Genomic DNA, 19,150 nt, shown 5'->3' with positions numbered 1-19,150 from the left:
TGTTTTTAGGGGTATTATATTTTTAGGTATAAGTTCGATCCACACTTCAACGGAATGGTGGATCATACACAACACTTCAACCATCCACAACAATACTGAAATTATTCAATGTCAATATGTATGATTTTAAAGAATAAGAACAAAAATAAAAATTTTATTTTGGGGATTTTAGGGGCTTAGAGGCTTTAGGGAAATACATTTTTAGGAGTTGGGAACACTGGTAACTAATGGCAGACCGATCAGCCAAACATAGACGTCAAACTGCAAATATGAAACGGAAAGTCAAGTTTATGTATCGGCCTTAATACTATATTTGTTAATACTGTCATTTGGATTTCAATTTATTAACTTTTATATATTAAAGTTGACATTTTTCTTAAGAATTAAGGATAGGAAGAATGTTTTCTTGATATCTTATATATTTTGATTAAAGTTACCAAAAAATTTATCTCTGTAATTTTGAATATTTTTGGGCAGAATCAACCTTATATTTTAGTTGTTTTTGTATTTTCTTTGTAATTCTTTTCCAATCTGTAATTGCATAATCTTCTTCTATCTCATCTTTTTCTTGGTTTTTTTCTTCTTATTAATATATGTTATTGAATAATAATGCCTGTTGGCTTTTCTCGTTTTCACTGCACGGGACTATTTAAAATATAAAATAAATGTTAGAACTTCCCAAGGTTTTGTTCCAAATTTCGTCAATTTTTATTCAAACGACATTTTAATGTTTTTGGTCTCAACCAATCCATACATAATACTTATATTACTTTATAAATAGTAATGACTCAATATGTATACGAGGGTAAATCATATATTTATATTCAAAATAACTGTGGGACTATGGAGAGTTTTCTGAAGATGCAAAAGATTTTAAAAAATATTTATTTTCACTAAAATAGAGAACAATTAAGGGAAGAGAACACGTATACATTTAACTTTGTGTTAGATTTCTTAACTTGTGATAGAGATAGATCTATGTTTACTTTTACTAGACTAGATTTTGTGAGAAAATATTTTTGAGTCAAGGTAGTTTTTTTGTAGAATTTCTTGTTTTATTCGACCGTATTTGTAGTTGCTTAACATTTGATTCATTCATGTATACTGAATTCCCAAAAACCCTACGCCGTTATACCCTTATAAAGTTTTCTTATTGTTTCAGGTTATCCCTTCAAAGAAGGGCATTAAGTAACAACAATAACACCCTTCGTGTACTGGGTCTGCGTTTAGAACACGCTTATAAAGAACCAGAATTTGAGGAGGGTGGCATACCCTCATTATTATCAAATCATGACCACGTTTTCCGTATATTCGGTGTTGGTTTTACAGAATCAACTCTTATAACTTTCACAGCTAATAAGGAAGATTGTTATATACCTGTTGGTGGAAATGTATTTCAGGTGAATTTTATATTCTAAAATTTTTATTTTACATTGATTGATAGTAAATGAATGAGAGAACCAGTGTTGGATTTTTTGAAAGAGTTGGGATGATATAGGTTAGGCCAGGGAGCTTCACACTGAAGATAAGCTACAATTTCCTGGAAAATCTTTAGGTACAAAAAACTACACTGAGGCTAGTTTTTTTTTATTTACACTGTAATAAAATGTGTATATGTGCAATCCAAGCACAATGAACTATAAAATATTTAATTTTAAATTTGAAATTTTGAGATTTGATATTTGAATCAAGCAGTCTTTTTCATAAATACTCATAAAACTAAAATTGTATTGAGAAAATATTTATTTTTATTAGTGTATCATCTTGAGTTTGTTCTCTTAGTGTATACTATAGTATTTTTTATCGAGTTGTCATTATTTTCGGTCCCTAGTGTTCCCAGGTATTTGAATGATGATACATTTTCAAACTTATACTTAGAAGGCCCAGGAGGAGTTCTGTTTCTTGATATAAGCTATTTGAAAATTCTATTATAAAATGATTTCCAGAGCAAGTTTCTACTTCTATGTGTGTTTTTTCTGCAGATGGGCTCTCACTCAAAATTGCGGCTAAATTTGTCATATACAGTTGTTTATGGATTTTATAATTGACTTGTTTGTCATATCGTTGTTACAACTTTTTCAGTTTTCTTTCATTGAAAATTCAAAAATTTGTCTGTATTAAAAATAAAAACATTCACAAATGAATTCAGGTCTTGATTTACGGAATGAATTGGTTGCACAACAAACTATTATTTGCAGATTCAAAATGGAACATTTTCCCCAGACAGCTTTCAAATTATTGTAAATCTTCCTCCTTCCATAGGCGACGAACCCTATTATATTTGTGCCAAAGATGGTGCTACAGATCTAGACACAGTGTTCAAACATCAAGGAACGGAAAGTTGGAAACAAATTATAATTCACGATAAGAGAATACCACTTTGGGCTACGTTGATTCTTATTTTCATATGTCTGTGCTTTTCTGCCTGTTTCTCTGGATTGAATTTGGGATTGATGTCTTTGGATATTACTGATCTAAAAATATTAGTTAACACCGGTAAGTACGGATAGTTTTATAATTATCAATATATATATCTTTTCAATTTAATTATTTTTTAATACGTTTAGAACTCAATTTTAATATTTCAATCATCAATCATATGAGTGTCATTTAAATAATATAACCTGTCATTTGATGTAAACCACTTTTGATAAAATAATCTGGATATTTTTTTTAATTTATAGCTTCTCTGACTATTTTTTGATTACCAATGTTCATATATATATAAATTTTATTTGTGTAAAACTATTTGAAATTCCTAATTTTAACAATTTATTATAAGATGTTAAATATATCAAAGGACGATATGTTTCAAGGGAGTTTGGACTGCTCTTGAAGCTCTTTGATTTTTTTTAAGCGAGTCTTGAATTATGGCTTCTTATAATCTTATTTCTTTATTGTTTTCTCTGTTATTTCGTGTGTTTACTCTCATCTATATAATTTGCATCATTTTCCAATTTCTTTTTACAGATTGTCCCTTTCTATTTCAGCCTATGAGATTTATTGAATTTACCTATGATTTGTCCTTTTTTGTTTCCTTTAGTTTCTTATTTTTGGTCTCTATGCAAGAAAAGCTCGAAAATTATTTTCAAAAACTAAAAAATTAGCTAAAAAAGTCAAAAATTAACTGGAAAAAATAAAAAATCAGCTTTAAACTGAAAATTAATTAGAAAAACTCAAAAATAGCTCGAATATTTAAAAATTAGCCGGAAAATTTCAAAAGTTACCTTGAAAAACTCAACATTTAGATACAAAAACTCAAAAATTAGCTGGAAAAATTATCAATTGGTCAGAAAACCCGGAAATAGCTGAAAAACTGAAAAATTTGTTAGAAAACTCAAAAATCAGCTAAAAAATTTTGAGCACTAGCTACAAAAATCCAAAAATTACCTATAAATCTGAAAATTAGCAAAAAATCTTGAAAGCTAGCTGGAAAATAAAAATCAGCTAGAATAACCCAAAAATTAGCTGGAACAATCTAGAAATTGGCTAGAAATAGTAGAAAATCTCGGAAGTTTGCTCAAAAACTGAAAAATTAGCTAGAAAGCACGAAAATCAGCTAGACAAACTCAAAAGCTAGCTTAAAAAACCCAAAAAATTAGTTGGAACACCTCAGAAATTATCTAGAAATACTCAAAAATTGGATAGAAAAATTCGAAAAGTAGCTGGAAAACTCAAAATTATCTAGAAAAAAGCTCTCTAGAAAAACCCAAAAATCAACTAGAACAATCCAAAAGTTGGCGTGAAAAACTTGAAAATTAGCTGGAAAAACTCAAAAATTAACTCGAAAAATTCAAAAATCTGCAGGAAAAACTCAAATATTAGGTAGAAAAATAACAAAAATTATCTTAAAAAATGGGAAATTAGCTAGAAAAACCCAAAAATCACCTAGACAACCCAAAAGTTAGCCAGAAAAACTAGAAAACTCAAAAATTCTGCTAGAAAAACTTGAATGATACCAAAAAAACTTGACTAACTCGACAGTTAGATAGACAAACTCAAAAATTAGTTCGAAAACTCAAAAATTAGCTGGAAAAAATTAGCAATTAACTAGAAAAACTCTTAAATTAGCTGGATAAACTGAAAAGTTGGTTAGAAAACTCAAAAATCATCTAGAAAAACTCAAAAATAAGATGATATAGAATCTTGAACATCCAAAAATTAGCTGGAACAACTTGTAAATTTACTAGAAAGATTCAAAAATTGGCTAGAAAAACTCAAAATTTAGCTAAAAAATTCGAAAATTAGTTCAAACAACTCACATATAAAAAATTTAAAACTAGGAGAAAATTCAATTTGTTTATAGGTACACCAGAAGAAAGGAAATATGCGAAAGCAATTCAGCCAGTAAGGAATCACGGAAATTATCTGTTGTGTTCCATTTTATTGGGTAACGTTGCTGTCAATTCAGTATTTACCGTACTTTTGGATGATTTGACTTCCGGTTTGGTGGCTGTTATTTTTTCGACTTTATTAATCGTGCTCGTCGGCGAAATTACCCCTCAGGCAATATGTGCGCGTCACGCTTTGGAAATTGGAGCCAAAACAATTATTTTGACGAAAGCCTTGATGTTACTCACTTTCCCCTTATCTTATCCAGTAGCCAAATTTTTGGATTGTCTTTTGGGTGCCGAAATCGGTAACGTGTACACCAGGGAGAGACTGAAGAAATTGGTAACGGTAAGTTTTAATTTAAATTTAAAATTTATTTATTAAATGCATATTTTCATGTTTGGAATAACCAATTTTTAAAAATATATTTAAATTTAAACAGTACAAAGATGTTTTATATCGTTTGATGTTGTTAAAATTGGATTATTTTGATTTTTTTTTACGTTTTGGTATATGGGAAAAATTTTTTTTTTATTTATTATTTGTGATCATAAAAAATATCAGATCGTTAAGCCAATTAAATGTCCGTGTAAACTATAAGACAAATTAGTGAAAAAAACGTGATTATATAATGATTTCAAGTGTTGTTTGTTTTTTTAATTGTGAGAATATCAAGTGTGGAATATTTTTTTATAAACAAATTATTTTCAGATCGAAAATTGCGAAAATACAAATTGAAAAAGTGTTTTTCAAAATTTTAAGGAAAATAATTGGCATAAAAATAATAATTAATATTAATTTTTAAATATTAAAAGGAAATTTTTTCGCGTATACAAATTTTCGAATAAATGCATTTCATAACAACAAAAATTCAAAGTATAAAAAGTTCATTTAAACTAAAATATTTATTTCCAATTATCTCAGAAATACAGTTATATTTGACAACATCGAATATCGTCAAATTAACGTAATTTTTGAGTGTTTTTTATTGTTGAATCTATAAGAAATTATCGAACAGCTTTGGTCAACTTTATATTCATTATGTCGAGGAAAAAAATCATTTTCAGATCTAAAATTACAAAAATACAAATTGAAAAAGTGTTTTTCAAAATTTTAAGGAAAATAATTGGCATAAAAATAATAATTAATATTAATTTTTAAATATTAAAAGAAAATTTTTTCGCATGTACAAATTTTCGAATAAATGCATTTCATAACAACAAAAATTCAAAGTATAAAAAGTTCATTTAAACTAAAATATTTATTTCCAATTGTCTCAGAAATACAGTTACATTTGACAACATCGAATATCGTCAAATCAACGTTATTCTTTACTGTTGTAATGCGTATAATTGGAAAATGAATAAAAACGTTGCCAAACTTTATTAACATTAATTATTTTGAGGATAAAAATTTGTGTTAGAAGTGAAATAAGGTCAGAATCCTTCAAAAATGTCAATATTTCAAATTGTTTTTGGACTATTTTTTTTTAAAAAGTCAGCTTTTCCCTCTTTTATTTTCTTCAATTGATTTTTGTCACGGTTAAATAAAATTTCATCAACATAATTACGGCGTTGCCAAACTTTCAATTCATTATGTAAGGGAAAAATGTGTGAGTTAATAGTTCTTTCTAAAACATCGATTAAATTTGACAACATCGTATATTGTTAATTTCATGTTTTCTATAAACTTTTTCTTAAATTGATTTATTTTGTGAGGCATTTTTATAACTGGAAAATGAAATTTGAAGAAAATTATTATTGTCGAATGGCGTTGTCAAACTTCACATTAATTATATCGAGTAAATAAAATTGTGTGAAATAGGGTGGAAATTCTTTCAAAATGTCAATATTTCAAATTGTTTTTGGACATTTTTTTTTAAAAAGTCATCATATATCGTTAAATTCTATTTGTTTTTTCTTTATTTTTTTCAATTGATTTTTGTAACGTATAAATAAAATTTCATCAAAATGATTACGGCGTTGCCGAGCTTCAAATTCATTATGACAGGAAAAAAAAGTGTGGATTAATAATTTTCTCAATTTTGCCAACATGTCATTATTTTTGTTTTAAAGTCAATAAAATGATTGTTTATGCTTCTAAATGTTCTTGATTTTAGGCCTCTTCTTATTTAAAATTAGTTTCTTTCATTATTTTTTCATAGACAAATGAAAATTTGACGTTTCGATTTCTTTCACATTTTGACAAAGACAGATGAAAATTTGACGTTTCGATTTCTTTCACATTTTGACAGACAGATGAAAATTTGACGTTTCGATTTCTTTCACATTTTGACAAAGACAGATGAAAATTTGACGTTTCGATTTCTTTCATATTTTGACAAAGACAGATGAAAATATGACGTTTCGACTTCTTTCATATTTTCACAAAGACAGATGAAAATTTGACGTTTCGACTTCTTTTGTATTTTGACAAAGACAGATGAAAATTTGACGTTTCGATTTCTTTTATATTTTGAGATAGACAGATGAAAATTTGACGTTTCGATTTCTTTCACATTTTGACAAAGACAGATGAAAATTTGACGTTTCGATTTCTTTTATATTTTGAGATAGACAGATGAAAATATGACGTTTCGACTTCTTTCACATTTTGACAAAGACAGATGAAAATTTGACGTTTCGATTTCTTTCATATTTTGACAAAGACAGATGAAAATTTGACGTTTCGATTTCTTTCACATTTTGACAAAGACAGATGAAAATTTGACGTTTCGATTTCTTTCACATTTTGACAAAGACAGATGAAAATTTGACGTTTCGATTTCTTTCACATTTTGACAAAGACAGATGAAAATTTGACGTTTCGATTTCTTTCACATTTTGACAAAGACAGATGAAAATTTGACGTTTCGATTTCTTTCATATTTTCACAAAGACAGATGAAAATATGACGTTTCGACTTCTTTCATATTTTCACAAAGACAGATGAAAATTTGACGTTTCGATTTCTTTCACATTTTGACAAAGACAGATGAAAATTTGACGTTTCGATTTCTTTCATATTTTGACAAAGACAGATGAAAATTTGACGTTTCGATTTCTTTCACATTTTGACAAAGACAGATGAAAATTTGACGTTTCGATTTCTTTCACATTTTGACAAAGACAGATGAAAATTTGACGTTTCGATTTCTTTCATATTTTCACAAAGACAGATGAAAATATGACGTTTCGACTTCTTTCATATTTTCACAAAGACAGATGAAAATTTGACGTTTCGACTTCTTTCATATTTTCACAAAGACAGATGAAAATTTGACGTTTCGACTTCTTTTGTATTTTGACAAAGACAGATGAAAATTTGACGTTTCGATTTCTTTTATATTTTGAGATAGACAGATGAAAATTTGACGTTTCGATTTCTTTCACATTTTGACAAAGACAGATGAAAATTTGACGTTTCGATTTCTTTTATATTTTGAGATAGACAGATGAAAATATGACGTTTCGACTTCTTTCACATTTTGACAAAGACAGATGAAAATTTGACGTTTCGATTTCTTTCATATTTTGACAAAGACAGATGAAAATTTGACGTTTCGATTTCTTTCACATTTTGACAAAGACAGATGAAAATTTGACGTTTCGATTTCTTTCACATTTTGACAAAGACAGATGAAAATTTGACGTTTCGATTTCTTTCACATTTTGACAAAGACAGATGAAAATTTGACGTTTCGATTTCTTTCACATTTTGACAAAGACAGATGAAAATTTGACGTTTCGATTTCTTTCATATTTTCACAAAGACAGATGAAAATATGACGTTTCGACTTCTTTCATATTTTCACAAAGACAGATGAAAATTTGACGTTTCGACTTCTTTTGTATTTTGACAAAGACAGATGAAAATTTGACGTTTCGATTTCTTTTATATTTCGACAGTTTTGTTTTCGAATTTTTTCTAAATAAAAATTCATTTAAACATGATACGAAGATAAGCAAATAACAAACACAAACAAATTTCGAAAATTGAATAATGAATGTGTAAGTCTTTAACCGTGAAAGATAAAATTAGTAATGACGCATCGGAAAGGAATATATTATCGCTTTCTGGGATGTTAATGTTATCTTACATTGTATTTATATATAAGTATCATTATATAGTTAAATAACGAGTTATATTTTACAAACAGAACATATAAATACAAACAATTATTACGAGGGTTGCTACATAAGTTTTGAGAAAGACAAATCAAAACAAATATTTGTAATTGGATATGTCTTCATTGTTTTTCAAAATATTCTCCGTTAAGATCAATATAATTTTGCATGCGTTTGAACCAATTGTCGAAACTTTTTTCCCCTTCCTATTGAGCTCTCATTGTCGTGGTGGTGAATGATCCGTCCTCTGCGATTAGTTTCCCTGAATGTTTCGAACACTTCTGGTAAACAAATGCTCGTGTGTGTACAATTCAGAATTGATCGTTCTACGTCCAGTTATTTCGAAAAAACGTGCGGCCATTTGCTTCGAGGTTCTTCGAATAACTTTTGCTGGATTAGCCTCGTCCCGAAAGACCCATACAATCGATTGTTGTTTAAATTCAGTTTCTGATGCATAGATTCGTGATTCGTCGCCTGTCATCGTATGATATGGTTTCAATATCTATAGACAGAAGTCAATAATTATAATTTACTACTTAGGGTGCTGTTTTATGAGGGTTGTCTTAAAAGTTTCCGATCCCAACCTGAATAGATTCTCACCAAAATTTCAGAAACTTAGAACGTTCAGTTTCTGTTTGACTAAAGTGTAAGTCAATCGTCGTTAACATATTCTGAAAATAATTTACGTTGACTTCAATATAATCCAAAGTGGTTATTTCATTTATCTGGAAATTTATAATCGTAATTTGCGATGTTTATGAATATAAATATTTATTTTGACTGATTATCTCCTGAATATTTACTTTATTCAACGATATCTTACTTAAAAAAAATATTTTATGATGGGTGCCGCTCACAATGGAACAAAAACAGCGTTGAGAAGATGTTTTTAATCAAGTGTTTGGCAATGTTTCACAGAAATAAAACCGAATGGCGTCGTTTCATAACCATGGATTAAATATGGTTCCAATGGACTGGGAGAACCGACTCCAAAGAAAGCAAAGATCGTTCCAACTGCAGGCAAAATCATGACGCGTAGAATATTTTTCATTAACTATCTTAAAAAAGAAAAAACTATCAACTGCGATTATTATCTGAAGTTTTCAGCGAAGATATCAAGCAAAAATGGCTAAGAAGAAAGTGTTGTTCACCAATGGACCAGCGCACGCATCCGTTATTACAATGGCCAAAATTAAGTTTCAATAGCTATCTAATGCACCCTATTCGCCAGATTTAGACCTCTCGGATTATTTTCTGTTTCCATTCTCGTATGTTGGGGTAGTTACGTTATTAAATCAATTTTCGTAACAAGTTTTCTTGGGGTTATTATAACTAAAGGAATTGAAAGAGTTTCATATAAAGTTTGTCGAATTTTCACGTTTTGTGATACATAAATTTAAAAATTTATTAGTTCCGAGGTAGCGGAATGTACTACTTTCAAATAATTCCGCGCCATCAATAAAATTTTCTAGTAGTTTATAAAGGATGTCCTACTAGTAGATGAGGAAAGAACTTTATCGTATTTAGAACTTTACAAAGACAATTTCACGTATCCTGACCAACAATTTGGAAGTTTATTCCCGAAGTATGCGATGCCATTTATGTTTTTATAAACAGCACTTTTTGTGGTCCATAAACTTTATTTCAAGCGATACTCCTGAACAAATTTCGGGGTGGTATTTTCGACCCAGCGAGGTATTGCCACTCAAACTGCTACAACTATACTAAAAAGACTTGTCTAAACGTGTTTAGCGCGAATTTTTCTATCTACTTGATTAAAATTTTCGCTAAATTAGTGACTGGTACTAAATCAGACGTTTACACAATGCCAGTTGTTAAATTTGGTAACTGGTTTTAGTTACTTCCTTTAGCTTCTATCCCCTTGTAAATTCGCTTCGCCTTTAAGCTGAGTTTACACGTATCAAGTAGCTGAAGCAAGTTACCAAATCAAGTAGCTAACTTCAGTCAATTGAATAGAAACAATTTCTATGTTTTTCGGCAACTAAAACGCCTAATAAACGAGTGTAGACAGGTTGGTTTAGTCTAGTTCTGGTTGGAGTGAAGCGACAACTTTAAAAGGTTTGTTCCAACCCATCAAAATGGGCGTGTAAAAGAGATTACGTGTTCCAAAAGGGCGGTATCCGTTATACTAACGATTCTGTTTTGCGTTCCAACCTATCGTTTGTGAACGCTTCCGATAACCGTTCCAAGTACCGTCCCGACAAGCAGGTTGGAACAAACCTAAAGTTTCTAGAAGAATCTTGCGAAAGGCGATGCACCATCTACATCTCTTCGACTCATCCATTTTCGTACCCAACAACGTTTGTTTTTATTTTTCTTCATTTCTTTTGCAAGTGTTTCTGATAATCCACCAAATATGTCCAATATACAATGCCGTGTTGCTGCATGTATTTTTTTAGCCACGTTTAATTCCACAATACTAAATGCCAACTAAAACGAAATGTAGACACTCGTTTAAAAACCGGACTTAAATTTTCGTTACCGCTCTTGGTAACTTGCTTTAGTTACGTGTAAACTCGGCTTTAGTGTAATGGGCCAAGAGCCGGGTTTTTTTAATATGTTCAGGGGGCTGAACTCCCTGAAGTAAATCCAAGTGGGCGTCACGTTTTGTTAAATATCTCGCGAACCGCGCATCGTACGACAAAAATTGTAGAGATCGTTATTGTAGATAATAATATTTGCAATCTTTTTTATTTGAAACTTTTTTTTGTATGACGCATAGGTTTCCAATGAAATTTATTTAGCAAAAACCATATTGAAAAAAGTTTGGAGCGTTATAATTAAAAATGTATGCGTTATACAAAAAAAAGTTTCAAATAAAAAAGATTGCAAATATTATTATCTACAATAACGATCTCTACAATTTTTGTCGTACGATGCGCGGTTCGCGAGATATTTAATAAAACGTGACGGCCACTTGGATTTACATTCAGGGGGACACCCCAGAACCTACTTTTTTGGTTGGGGCTCTTGGACCTCATAATATATAGTATATAGAATTTTTTGCACGTTATTTTCTCCATGCGTTCGTAATTACTTCTAATAAATTGATTGTATCAATTACGTAATTATAAATCTGATAAAAAACACTTTAATATCACGAGGTTACTATTTGTTTTTAAAGTTATTGGCATCCAATAATGATAAGATAGTTATTTGAATTGTATAGAAATTTTTTTTTCGAGTGGTATTTCAGTTAGATCGATAAAAACTTCGATTTTCCATAAGCGTTATCAATATATAATTAGATAATTTTTAATGTTTTCGCTATAGATAATAGTTTATCAATCTATTAGATCAGTCAATTAAATATATTATATAAAACAATTAATAATCGATAACAATAAATAGGCCGCGTGTTCAAGCGGTACCCATTGAATGTTATCACGTTTTATATACAGGGTGTTTCGAAATAACATACCAATCTCTCGCGAAATGAAAGTAAATTTACGTTTGGTCTATATTTTGCCCTGAAAAATTGAATAAAATACATTTTTTGGTAATTTTATACTTCCGTGGTTCTAGAAAATCGAAAAATCGTCCGATTTCGATGATTTTTTTTTGTGAAATCTTCGTTTTTACGGCGGATTTACGAAAATAATTATGGGAATAAAAAAAATTAGAACTTAGATTGGTTTCACGGCTTTAAATGATCATTCACGTATAATTGTTGATAACTTTTTTCCAAATAATCAAATGAAGTTGTTATATTTTTTTTCATAATTTACACAAAACAACGAACAAATTGAAAAAAAAATTGTACAAAAATGTTGATTTATCATGTTTTTACAATTAAAAATAATAAAAATTTCTCTAAAATTGACTTTTTCTCACATATAATCGTTTTTTATTAAGTAATCATTGAAATTATATGAACAAAAACATTCTTAAAATCACTTATTGTAATCAAGTTTACAAGATTAAAAATTAATTTTGAAAAATTGAAAATTTTCTCCATAAAAAAATGGTATCTTACTAAGGTTGACTGTTAAAGGGTGGGGCGGGTAGTAGGTTGTTTGAAAATCAGACATTTTTTCTGAATTAAATAAAAAAAAACATATGAACTTCGTTTGACGCTTGGCACAAAAGTTATGAACGATTATAACTCAAAAAGTGCATTTATGACTACATTTCAAGTTATAAAACCATATAAAATCTTCAAGTGAGATATTTCTTATATATTTTCACATAAATTTGCCGTAAAAACGAAGATTTAAAAAAAATTCATCGAAATCGGATGATTTTTCGATTTTCTAGAACCATGAAAGTATAAAATTACCAAAAAATGTATTTTGGAGTTGAGTTTTTTGTAATTTACGCGAGTTAACGTAAAAACTATTACAGTTACAGATATGAGACTTATTTTATTCAATTTTTCAGGTCAAAATATGTATAGACCAAACAAATCCATAACTCGCTTACGAATCGTTTTGAAGTTTTGTTATACCAACTTTTTTCCTTATATTTACTTATAGAAACACCCTGTATATAAAAAAGTGATAAAAAGCAATTATTCGTTATTTGGTGACTCAATAATCGTAGATCAAATCTGGAACCTCATTCCTGTATTATTATTGGTTCGGATTGGAATGAACTAAAATTCGAAAAGAATATTACGAAAATAGGAAAATGACCCCCTTTTACCTAAATTACAACTATCAAATTTCTGATATTTGGCTGGAGTTCCGAAAACGGGAACCCACCGATTGGCTTCAAAAGTACATAACCCAACAAAGTAAACGCAAACATTTTGGAAAAGAATATATTTAATCTCCTTTTAGCTCCATACATTTTTCCAAGCGATTTTTCCCACCCTTTTTATGATAAAAATCGTCGAGCTCCTCAAATTAACTATTAACAAACTTAAATTCATTAATTTTGGCCATTGCAATAACAGATGTGTGAGCTGGTGCATTGTCTTGATGAACCAACACTTTCTTAGGTAAATGCAGCCGTTTTTGCTTAATTTCTTCGCTAAAAAGTTCGCACAATACTAACCGTTGATAGTTTTTCCTTTTTCAACATATTCAATGAAAATTATCCCACGCGCATGGCAAAAAACCAACGCCATGACCTTGTCTGCAGATGGAACGGTCTTTGTCTTCTTCGGAGCCGTTTCCCCCTTTTAATTCCATTGTTTTGATTGTTTCGGGTGTGAAGTGATGGACCCACGTTTCATCCATGGTTATAAAACATTGACAAACACTCGATGGAAACATCTCCACGACGCTGTTTTTGTTCCATTGTGAGCAAACGCGGCACCCATCTTGCCCACCGCTTTCTTATGTCCAATATTAAGGAACAAACATCTCAAAACTTCCTCACGCAACATTTTCTATTGAAAATCGAAAATAACGAAAAAAAAAAACAAAATTCAGAAACTTTTCGCATCAATGAAAAATACTTAGCGCCCCCAAAAACACGAAGTTTGATGTTTTTTTAGTGGCTAGTACGTCATAACGTCGGAAATCACTTTACGTTATGTATTTTTTTGAATCCAATTTATCTAAACGTTCAAGGTAATATCCTGAATATTGGAATCCAATTCTGTACCGATTTTCGAAGTGAGATCGTTAAAATTAATTTGAAAGTGGGTTGTTCTATTTACATTTCCCTAATAACCTTGGAGTGTATTTACTGCCAAAATAGTTTCGTTCAAGATGTTCTAAGTATAACTCCAAATCGATATTCAAACACGCAAAATATTTTAGTACGGGAAATGTTCCATGGACACTGTCAAAATTCAAGTTTAAGTATAAAAGTTACGTTGAAAGATTTAGTTGAGTGTTGTTTTTGAATGACAACAAGTCTATCTGGTTTTTTATTTCGAATTGAATATATAACAAACCAAAATCTGATATACTGAAAGTTGTATGATAAATAAAGAGCTTTTCCATCAGGACATCGCACCTTCTCATACTTTGGTTATCAACATGACTAAAATAAATAAAAAAAAAATAAAATTGCCTGATCCATTAACTGATATATTGCTTTATTGCTTCATGTTAAGCTAGGGAGGGTCTAGTAAAACGCTACGATGTGTTACAGAAAACTAGAAAAATGAAATCTTCCAAGTTAGAAACCCTTTTCGTTAATGTTTTCCGGGAAACAAACAATCCCAGCACAAAAATCTGTCTTTCCAGATACTTTCTAATCGGCATCCTCCCCAATCTTTCAAACATCAAGCAAGCTCGTGGTACCTAATCGGTTAGACAAAGGATCGTGCAAGTTTCCACCAGTTCTTGTTGTCCATTGATCTGTCATATCCTCTAGGAGGTTAAAATTGCGTTACGCAGTACTTGAACTACTCCCCATCCACATTTAATCAAATTCTTGTTGATACAATATTTGTTTTGAAACTAAACTGAAATTTTGATCAACTAAAATAAATAATGCGAAATCTTTGACCATTTTTGAGTATATTTTTTTGTTGTAACACATTTGGATGTTGTATGGAAAATGTCGTAATTCTAAATCAAAACTGTATTTGAATTTGATTTTTAATACATTTTCGAACAGCCGAGTCGTCTAGACTTGCGAATTGAACGCTTCACGAACGAAGCCAAATTAAAATTAGAATTTCTACGTCAAACTAGTTTCCATGAATATAGGTCGTGTTTTCGTGGTTTTGAAAATAAAAAGTTCGTTAAATATATCCAAACAACGACATATCTAGAAAATATTTGTTCGCAAAAAAGTGGAAACCAAAATAATACAATGTGCATTTATACAATGCTGCATCATCAACATTTCTGATAATAATCATAATTATTAATCTATATATTTATTCTAAAGTCCAGTTCAATGCGCAAAGAACCACCTCTGTTTTTTGGGCTCAAACTGCTCACTTCTTGAAATTTTACCCGTCACATAGTTTGCGCAACAAATAACAAAAAAAAAAAAACAAAGATTGTTAGATATTTAAATTTTTGATTCAACGATTTTATTTCGGCGTACACTTTTGCCATTTGGTTCCTTTCCTTTTTCAAGAAGAACACTGTTTTCTGACATCCCTGTCTTAACTAAATCGGGTTGAGGTCGGACCAAACAATTACATTCTTTCTCTCCGATTCTTTCAAATACTCTTTGTACAGCTTGGGATCGTTTTCATGCTGGAAGATTAATTTTCTGTATTGGCCAAAACGTCCTACATTAGCTTTTAATATTCTTTGTAGCCTTCCTTTTACCAGGTTTCTAGTTGTACTAAACCAGCACCGCGCCTCCGCCGTGTTTTACAGTCGGGATTACGCATAAATCTAACATCCGTTCTTCTTTTGAAATGCGCTCAAACACTCTTCCCTTAGAACCAAAAGCCTCATACTTTAACTCATAACTCAATCTCCTTTTCACTGTACAAGTACTTGAAAGTCGGATCCGTAGAATCATTGATCCGAGCTGCTATCTCTGGGCGCGTCAGTCGTCGATCACGTTTACTGATCGATAAACTGCGTTTATTTTCAGCGGTTGTGGTTTTTCGAAGCCGCCTCGAACGTTTTCTATCGCCAAAGTTTCTGTTTCCACTGATAGTTTTTTGGTTTTATCCATTCTAAAACTTACAAGTCTGAATTTGCTTTACAAAAAGTGTGTTGGACCAAAAATTATAAATCACAGGACGTTCTTGTGCCTCACAGGGCTAACTAGGACTAAACTACAATTATAAACAGCGAAAAAATAATTAAAAAATGATTCGGTACTTGCAAGTTTTAACTTGTTAACTTGTGGCGCTGGAAATTTGTTAAATTTAATAGATTTTGGGGTGGGCAAAAACTATATTCATACGAAATTTTCGAATGAAAACCATAAAATTAAAATGTATGTCGACAAGTCATAAAATAAAAAGTTCGCTGTATCAGTTCAATAATAATATTTAGCCTAATTGATTGCTGACCTTTTAAATTGCGTCAATGATACAATTCGATTAAAAAATTATGATTGTATTAAGACGAAGATCAGTTTAATTAGATTAATCTCGTTACAATGTTTAAGTGTTATTATCGTACAGATTGATGTCTCGATTAATATTTTTCTTATCATACATTTGTGCGGCTTTGGGAATTACATTTAGAAGTTTTACAAAAAGTTGTCGTAATTTTTATCTAAAATATTTAGATATTCACTAATTACAGTTTTATAGAATATTGACTTGTTTTTCCTTCGTGATCTGTACAATTTTGTCATACAAACCTCGTAACTAAATAGAACCAAATTTTACAGTAGACACAAAAAACTTATCGAAGAAAAAAATTGACTAAACACTTGATCTGTGTTTTTTTTTAATAACAGATATTAAATTTCGTAAAAATAAATTAACACTTAGTGCAGTTAACCTTAAACAAAAAGACGGTTTGGACTTGCAAAATTTTCTAATAAAGACTTTTAAAATGTAAAAGTTTTTTTGAGGCTTTACGATTTTTTTTGTTAGATGTGCTCAGAAATTATCTATCTAATGGTATCAAAACATTTGCATCTTTACGATTTGATACTAAATTTGATTAGTTTTGCTCCCAATTTGCTCCGAACCATTTGGATATGATGTACCGTATGTATGGATTTGGGTCTCGTGTACACTGCGACCCAAAGGATCTATTATTACCCCCTTTCTTGGTGTGATACTGGAGAACCCAGTGTTTACATCGGATCCATCAATCCCACTCCTTTTTCAATTGCCAGAGATCTTCTACTTAGGTTGTGTCTTTGCTTGTAGGTTGTCCCAATAATTGGTTTAGCTTCTATCTACGTAATTTCCAGTGTTTTTTCTATTGTTCTGTGGCTGATATGGGGTCCCATGAGGAGCGTGTCTGCTCCCGCTTTAGCGAGCTTATCAGCTGTTTCATTTCCCGGTGTGTCCCGGAATCTTGGGTAGGATCCAATCGTTCAATCCTTGTAATAATACAATTTACTTGCTGATCTTCATGTCCAAACCAATAATGGGATTGCTACTTTGAACCAATCATCAAGATTTTATTTCTTACAGTTGTATATCAGTTTTGTGGTGGGAATTCTTCCATACGTTCTACAGACAGTACTTTAAGTAAGAATAGATTGTGCCAGCTCTAAATACTCCAACGACTATCTTCTGTGTACGTTTGTTCCAAGTGTTTTAGGTGGTATATTTCGTAAAAAATATGATGCGTACAAATCCCGAATATTTTTCAGAAAAACCCTGTATATGGAGCAGAAATGTTCGATCTAAACGTATTTCGGCTGACATAGATTCACAGAAACTTCAATTATCATCGTGGTAAATTTCAAGGTAATAACTGTGTGTCATCGTATTCTGAAAATAACTTTTGTCGCGTATCAAATGTAGTTTTTAACAATTAACAATATTTCGCCGCGGCTTTAATTATTATTTATGAAGATCGCACATTTTGGAAAGATATGCATAATCCGTATCAACCGTTGTGGCAACGTCCCGTTCGCTAGGTTATCATTTACGACCAGATGTTTCGTATAATTCGCTCGTTGCAATTAAATTATTCAATAAAATGTAGACGATGAAATCCAAGGTTGGGATTATCCATAAACAATATTATCATTCAAATTTTTATATTAGTTCAAGTTTTATTTTTTACTTCTATATGAAAGTGGTAACTCACGCTCGTGTTTTATATTTAAACTTGATACAAGATGGTACTAACTTCCGATTGCGGTATTTTTAGAAAATGCGAGATTTTTGTTTTGAATGAATTGGAAAAATATTTCAGTTCGTAGTAATATTATAATAAATATTTTTCAAAGAACTTTTGAAACAACCCGTCAAACATTATATAAAGACCAAAGAACTTACCAATTTTGTTAGAATTTTTTCCGAAGATTGTCGTTAATTAGATATGATAATCCCTAAAAAGAATTTTTACCGGCAAAGCTTCCTTTAAACCACCACCCCAGCGCCCTTCAAAGTTGTAACATTTTTACTTAATATCTCCGAGAATATTGATTTAACAGAAAAAAGTATGAAAAATAAAATGAAGCTTTTGAAATTCTCTACAAAAAACGTTGTATACATTTTTTATGCAAATCTATTCTTTTGACTGTTATGACCCAAAATATCTCGGAGGAAATAAAATTCACTAACTTAATATCACCTTATCTTCTTAAAATATGTAAAAGGACATAGGCGCGAAATTGTCATCAGTCCTCCGCACATATGCAAGATTTTTAATTTATCTCATTGTTGAAAGTAATTAAAAAAAATCAAAGATTCCGTCCCATGTTATATTATCCATCCTGGCAAGGATAGTAGTACGCATTTATGAAATTATTGTAATGTCACCAGCTTTTGATGATTTTAAAGAATTTCAAATGAATCCAACGTTTGGAAATGCTCAAAAATCGAGTTAATAGATTCCTTGTTAATCTGGTAATCCTGGTAAAGGTAAAGAAACGAATTTAAGGGATTATTATGTCATCGGTTTCAAAGACTCCTTCGCATGCTATCCTGTTGATCCCGACAAGGATAGTAATACGAATTTATGAAATAATTGTAATGTCACCAGCTTTTGATGATTTTAAAGAATTTCAAATGAATCCAACGTTTGGAAATGCTCAAAAATCGAGTTAATAGATTCCTTGTTAATCTGGTAATCCTGGTAAAGGTAAAGAAACGAATTTAAGGGATTATTATGTCATCGGTTTTAAAGACTCCTTCGCATGCTATCCTGTTGATC

General features: G+C 30.5%; 1 protein-coding gene across 1 annotated transcript in view; it reads left to right on the top strand.

Annotated features, from left to right (window-relative positions):
* Window positions 1-19,150, top strand: part of LOC130444975 (unextended protein) — a 40,298-nt gene that overhangs the window by 1,585 nt on the left and 19,563 nt on the right. Inside the window, exons 2-4 of the mRNA XM_056780378.1 lie at window positions 1,163-1,400; window positions 2,199-2,496; window positions 4,307-4,680. Of these exons, the coding sequence (XP_056636356.1) occupies window positions 1,163-1,400; window positions 2,199-2,496; window positions 4,307-4,680 (910 nt within the window). The remainder of the gene's footprint in view (window positions 1-1,162; window positions 1,401-2,198; window positions 2,497-4,306; window positions 4,681-19,150) is intronic.

The sequence above is a fragment of the Diorhabda sublineata genome, chromosome 6, assembly GCF_026230105.1.
Source record: "Diorhabda sublineata isolate icDioSubl1.1 chromosome 6, icDioSubl1.1, whole genome shotgun sequence".
In the NCBI taxonomy this organism is placed as follows: domain Eukaryota; kingdom Metazoa; phylum Arthropoda; class Insecta; order Coleoptera; family Chrysomelidae; genus Diorhabda; species Diorhabda sublineata.
This window is presented reverse-complemented; position numbering and strand designations above follow the sequence as displayed.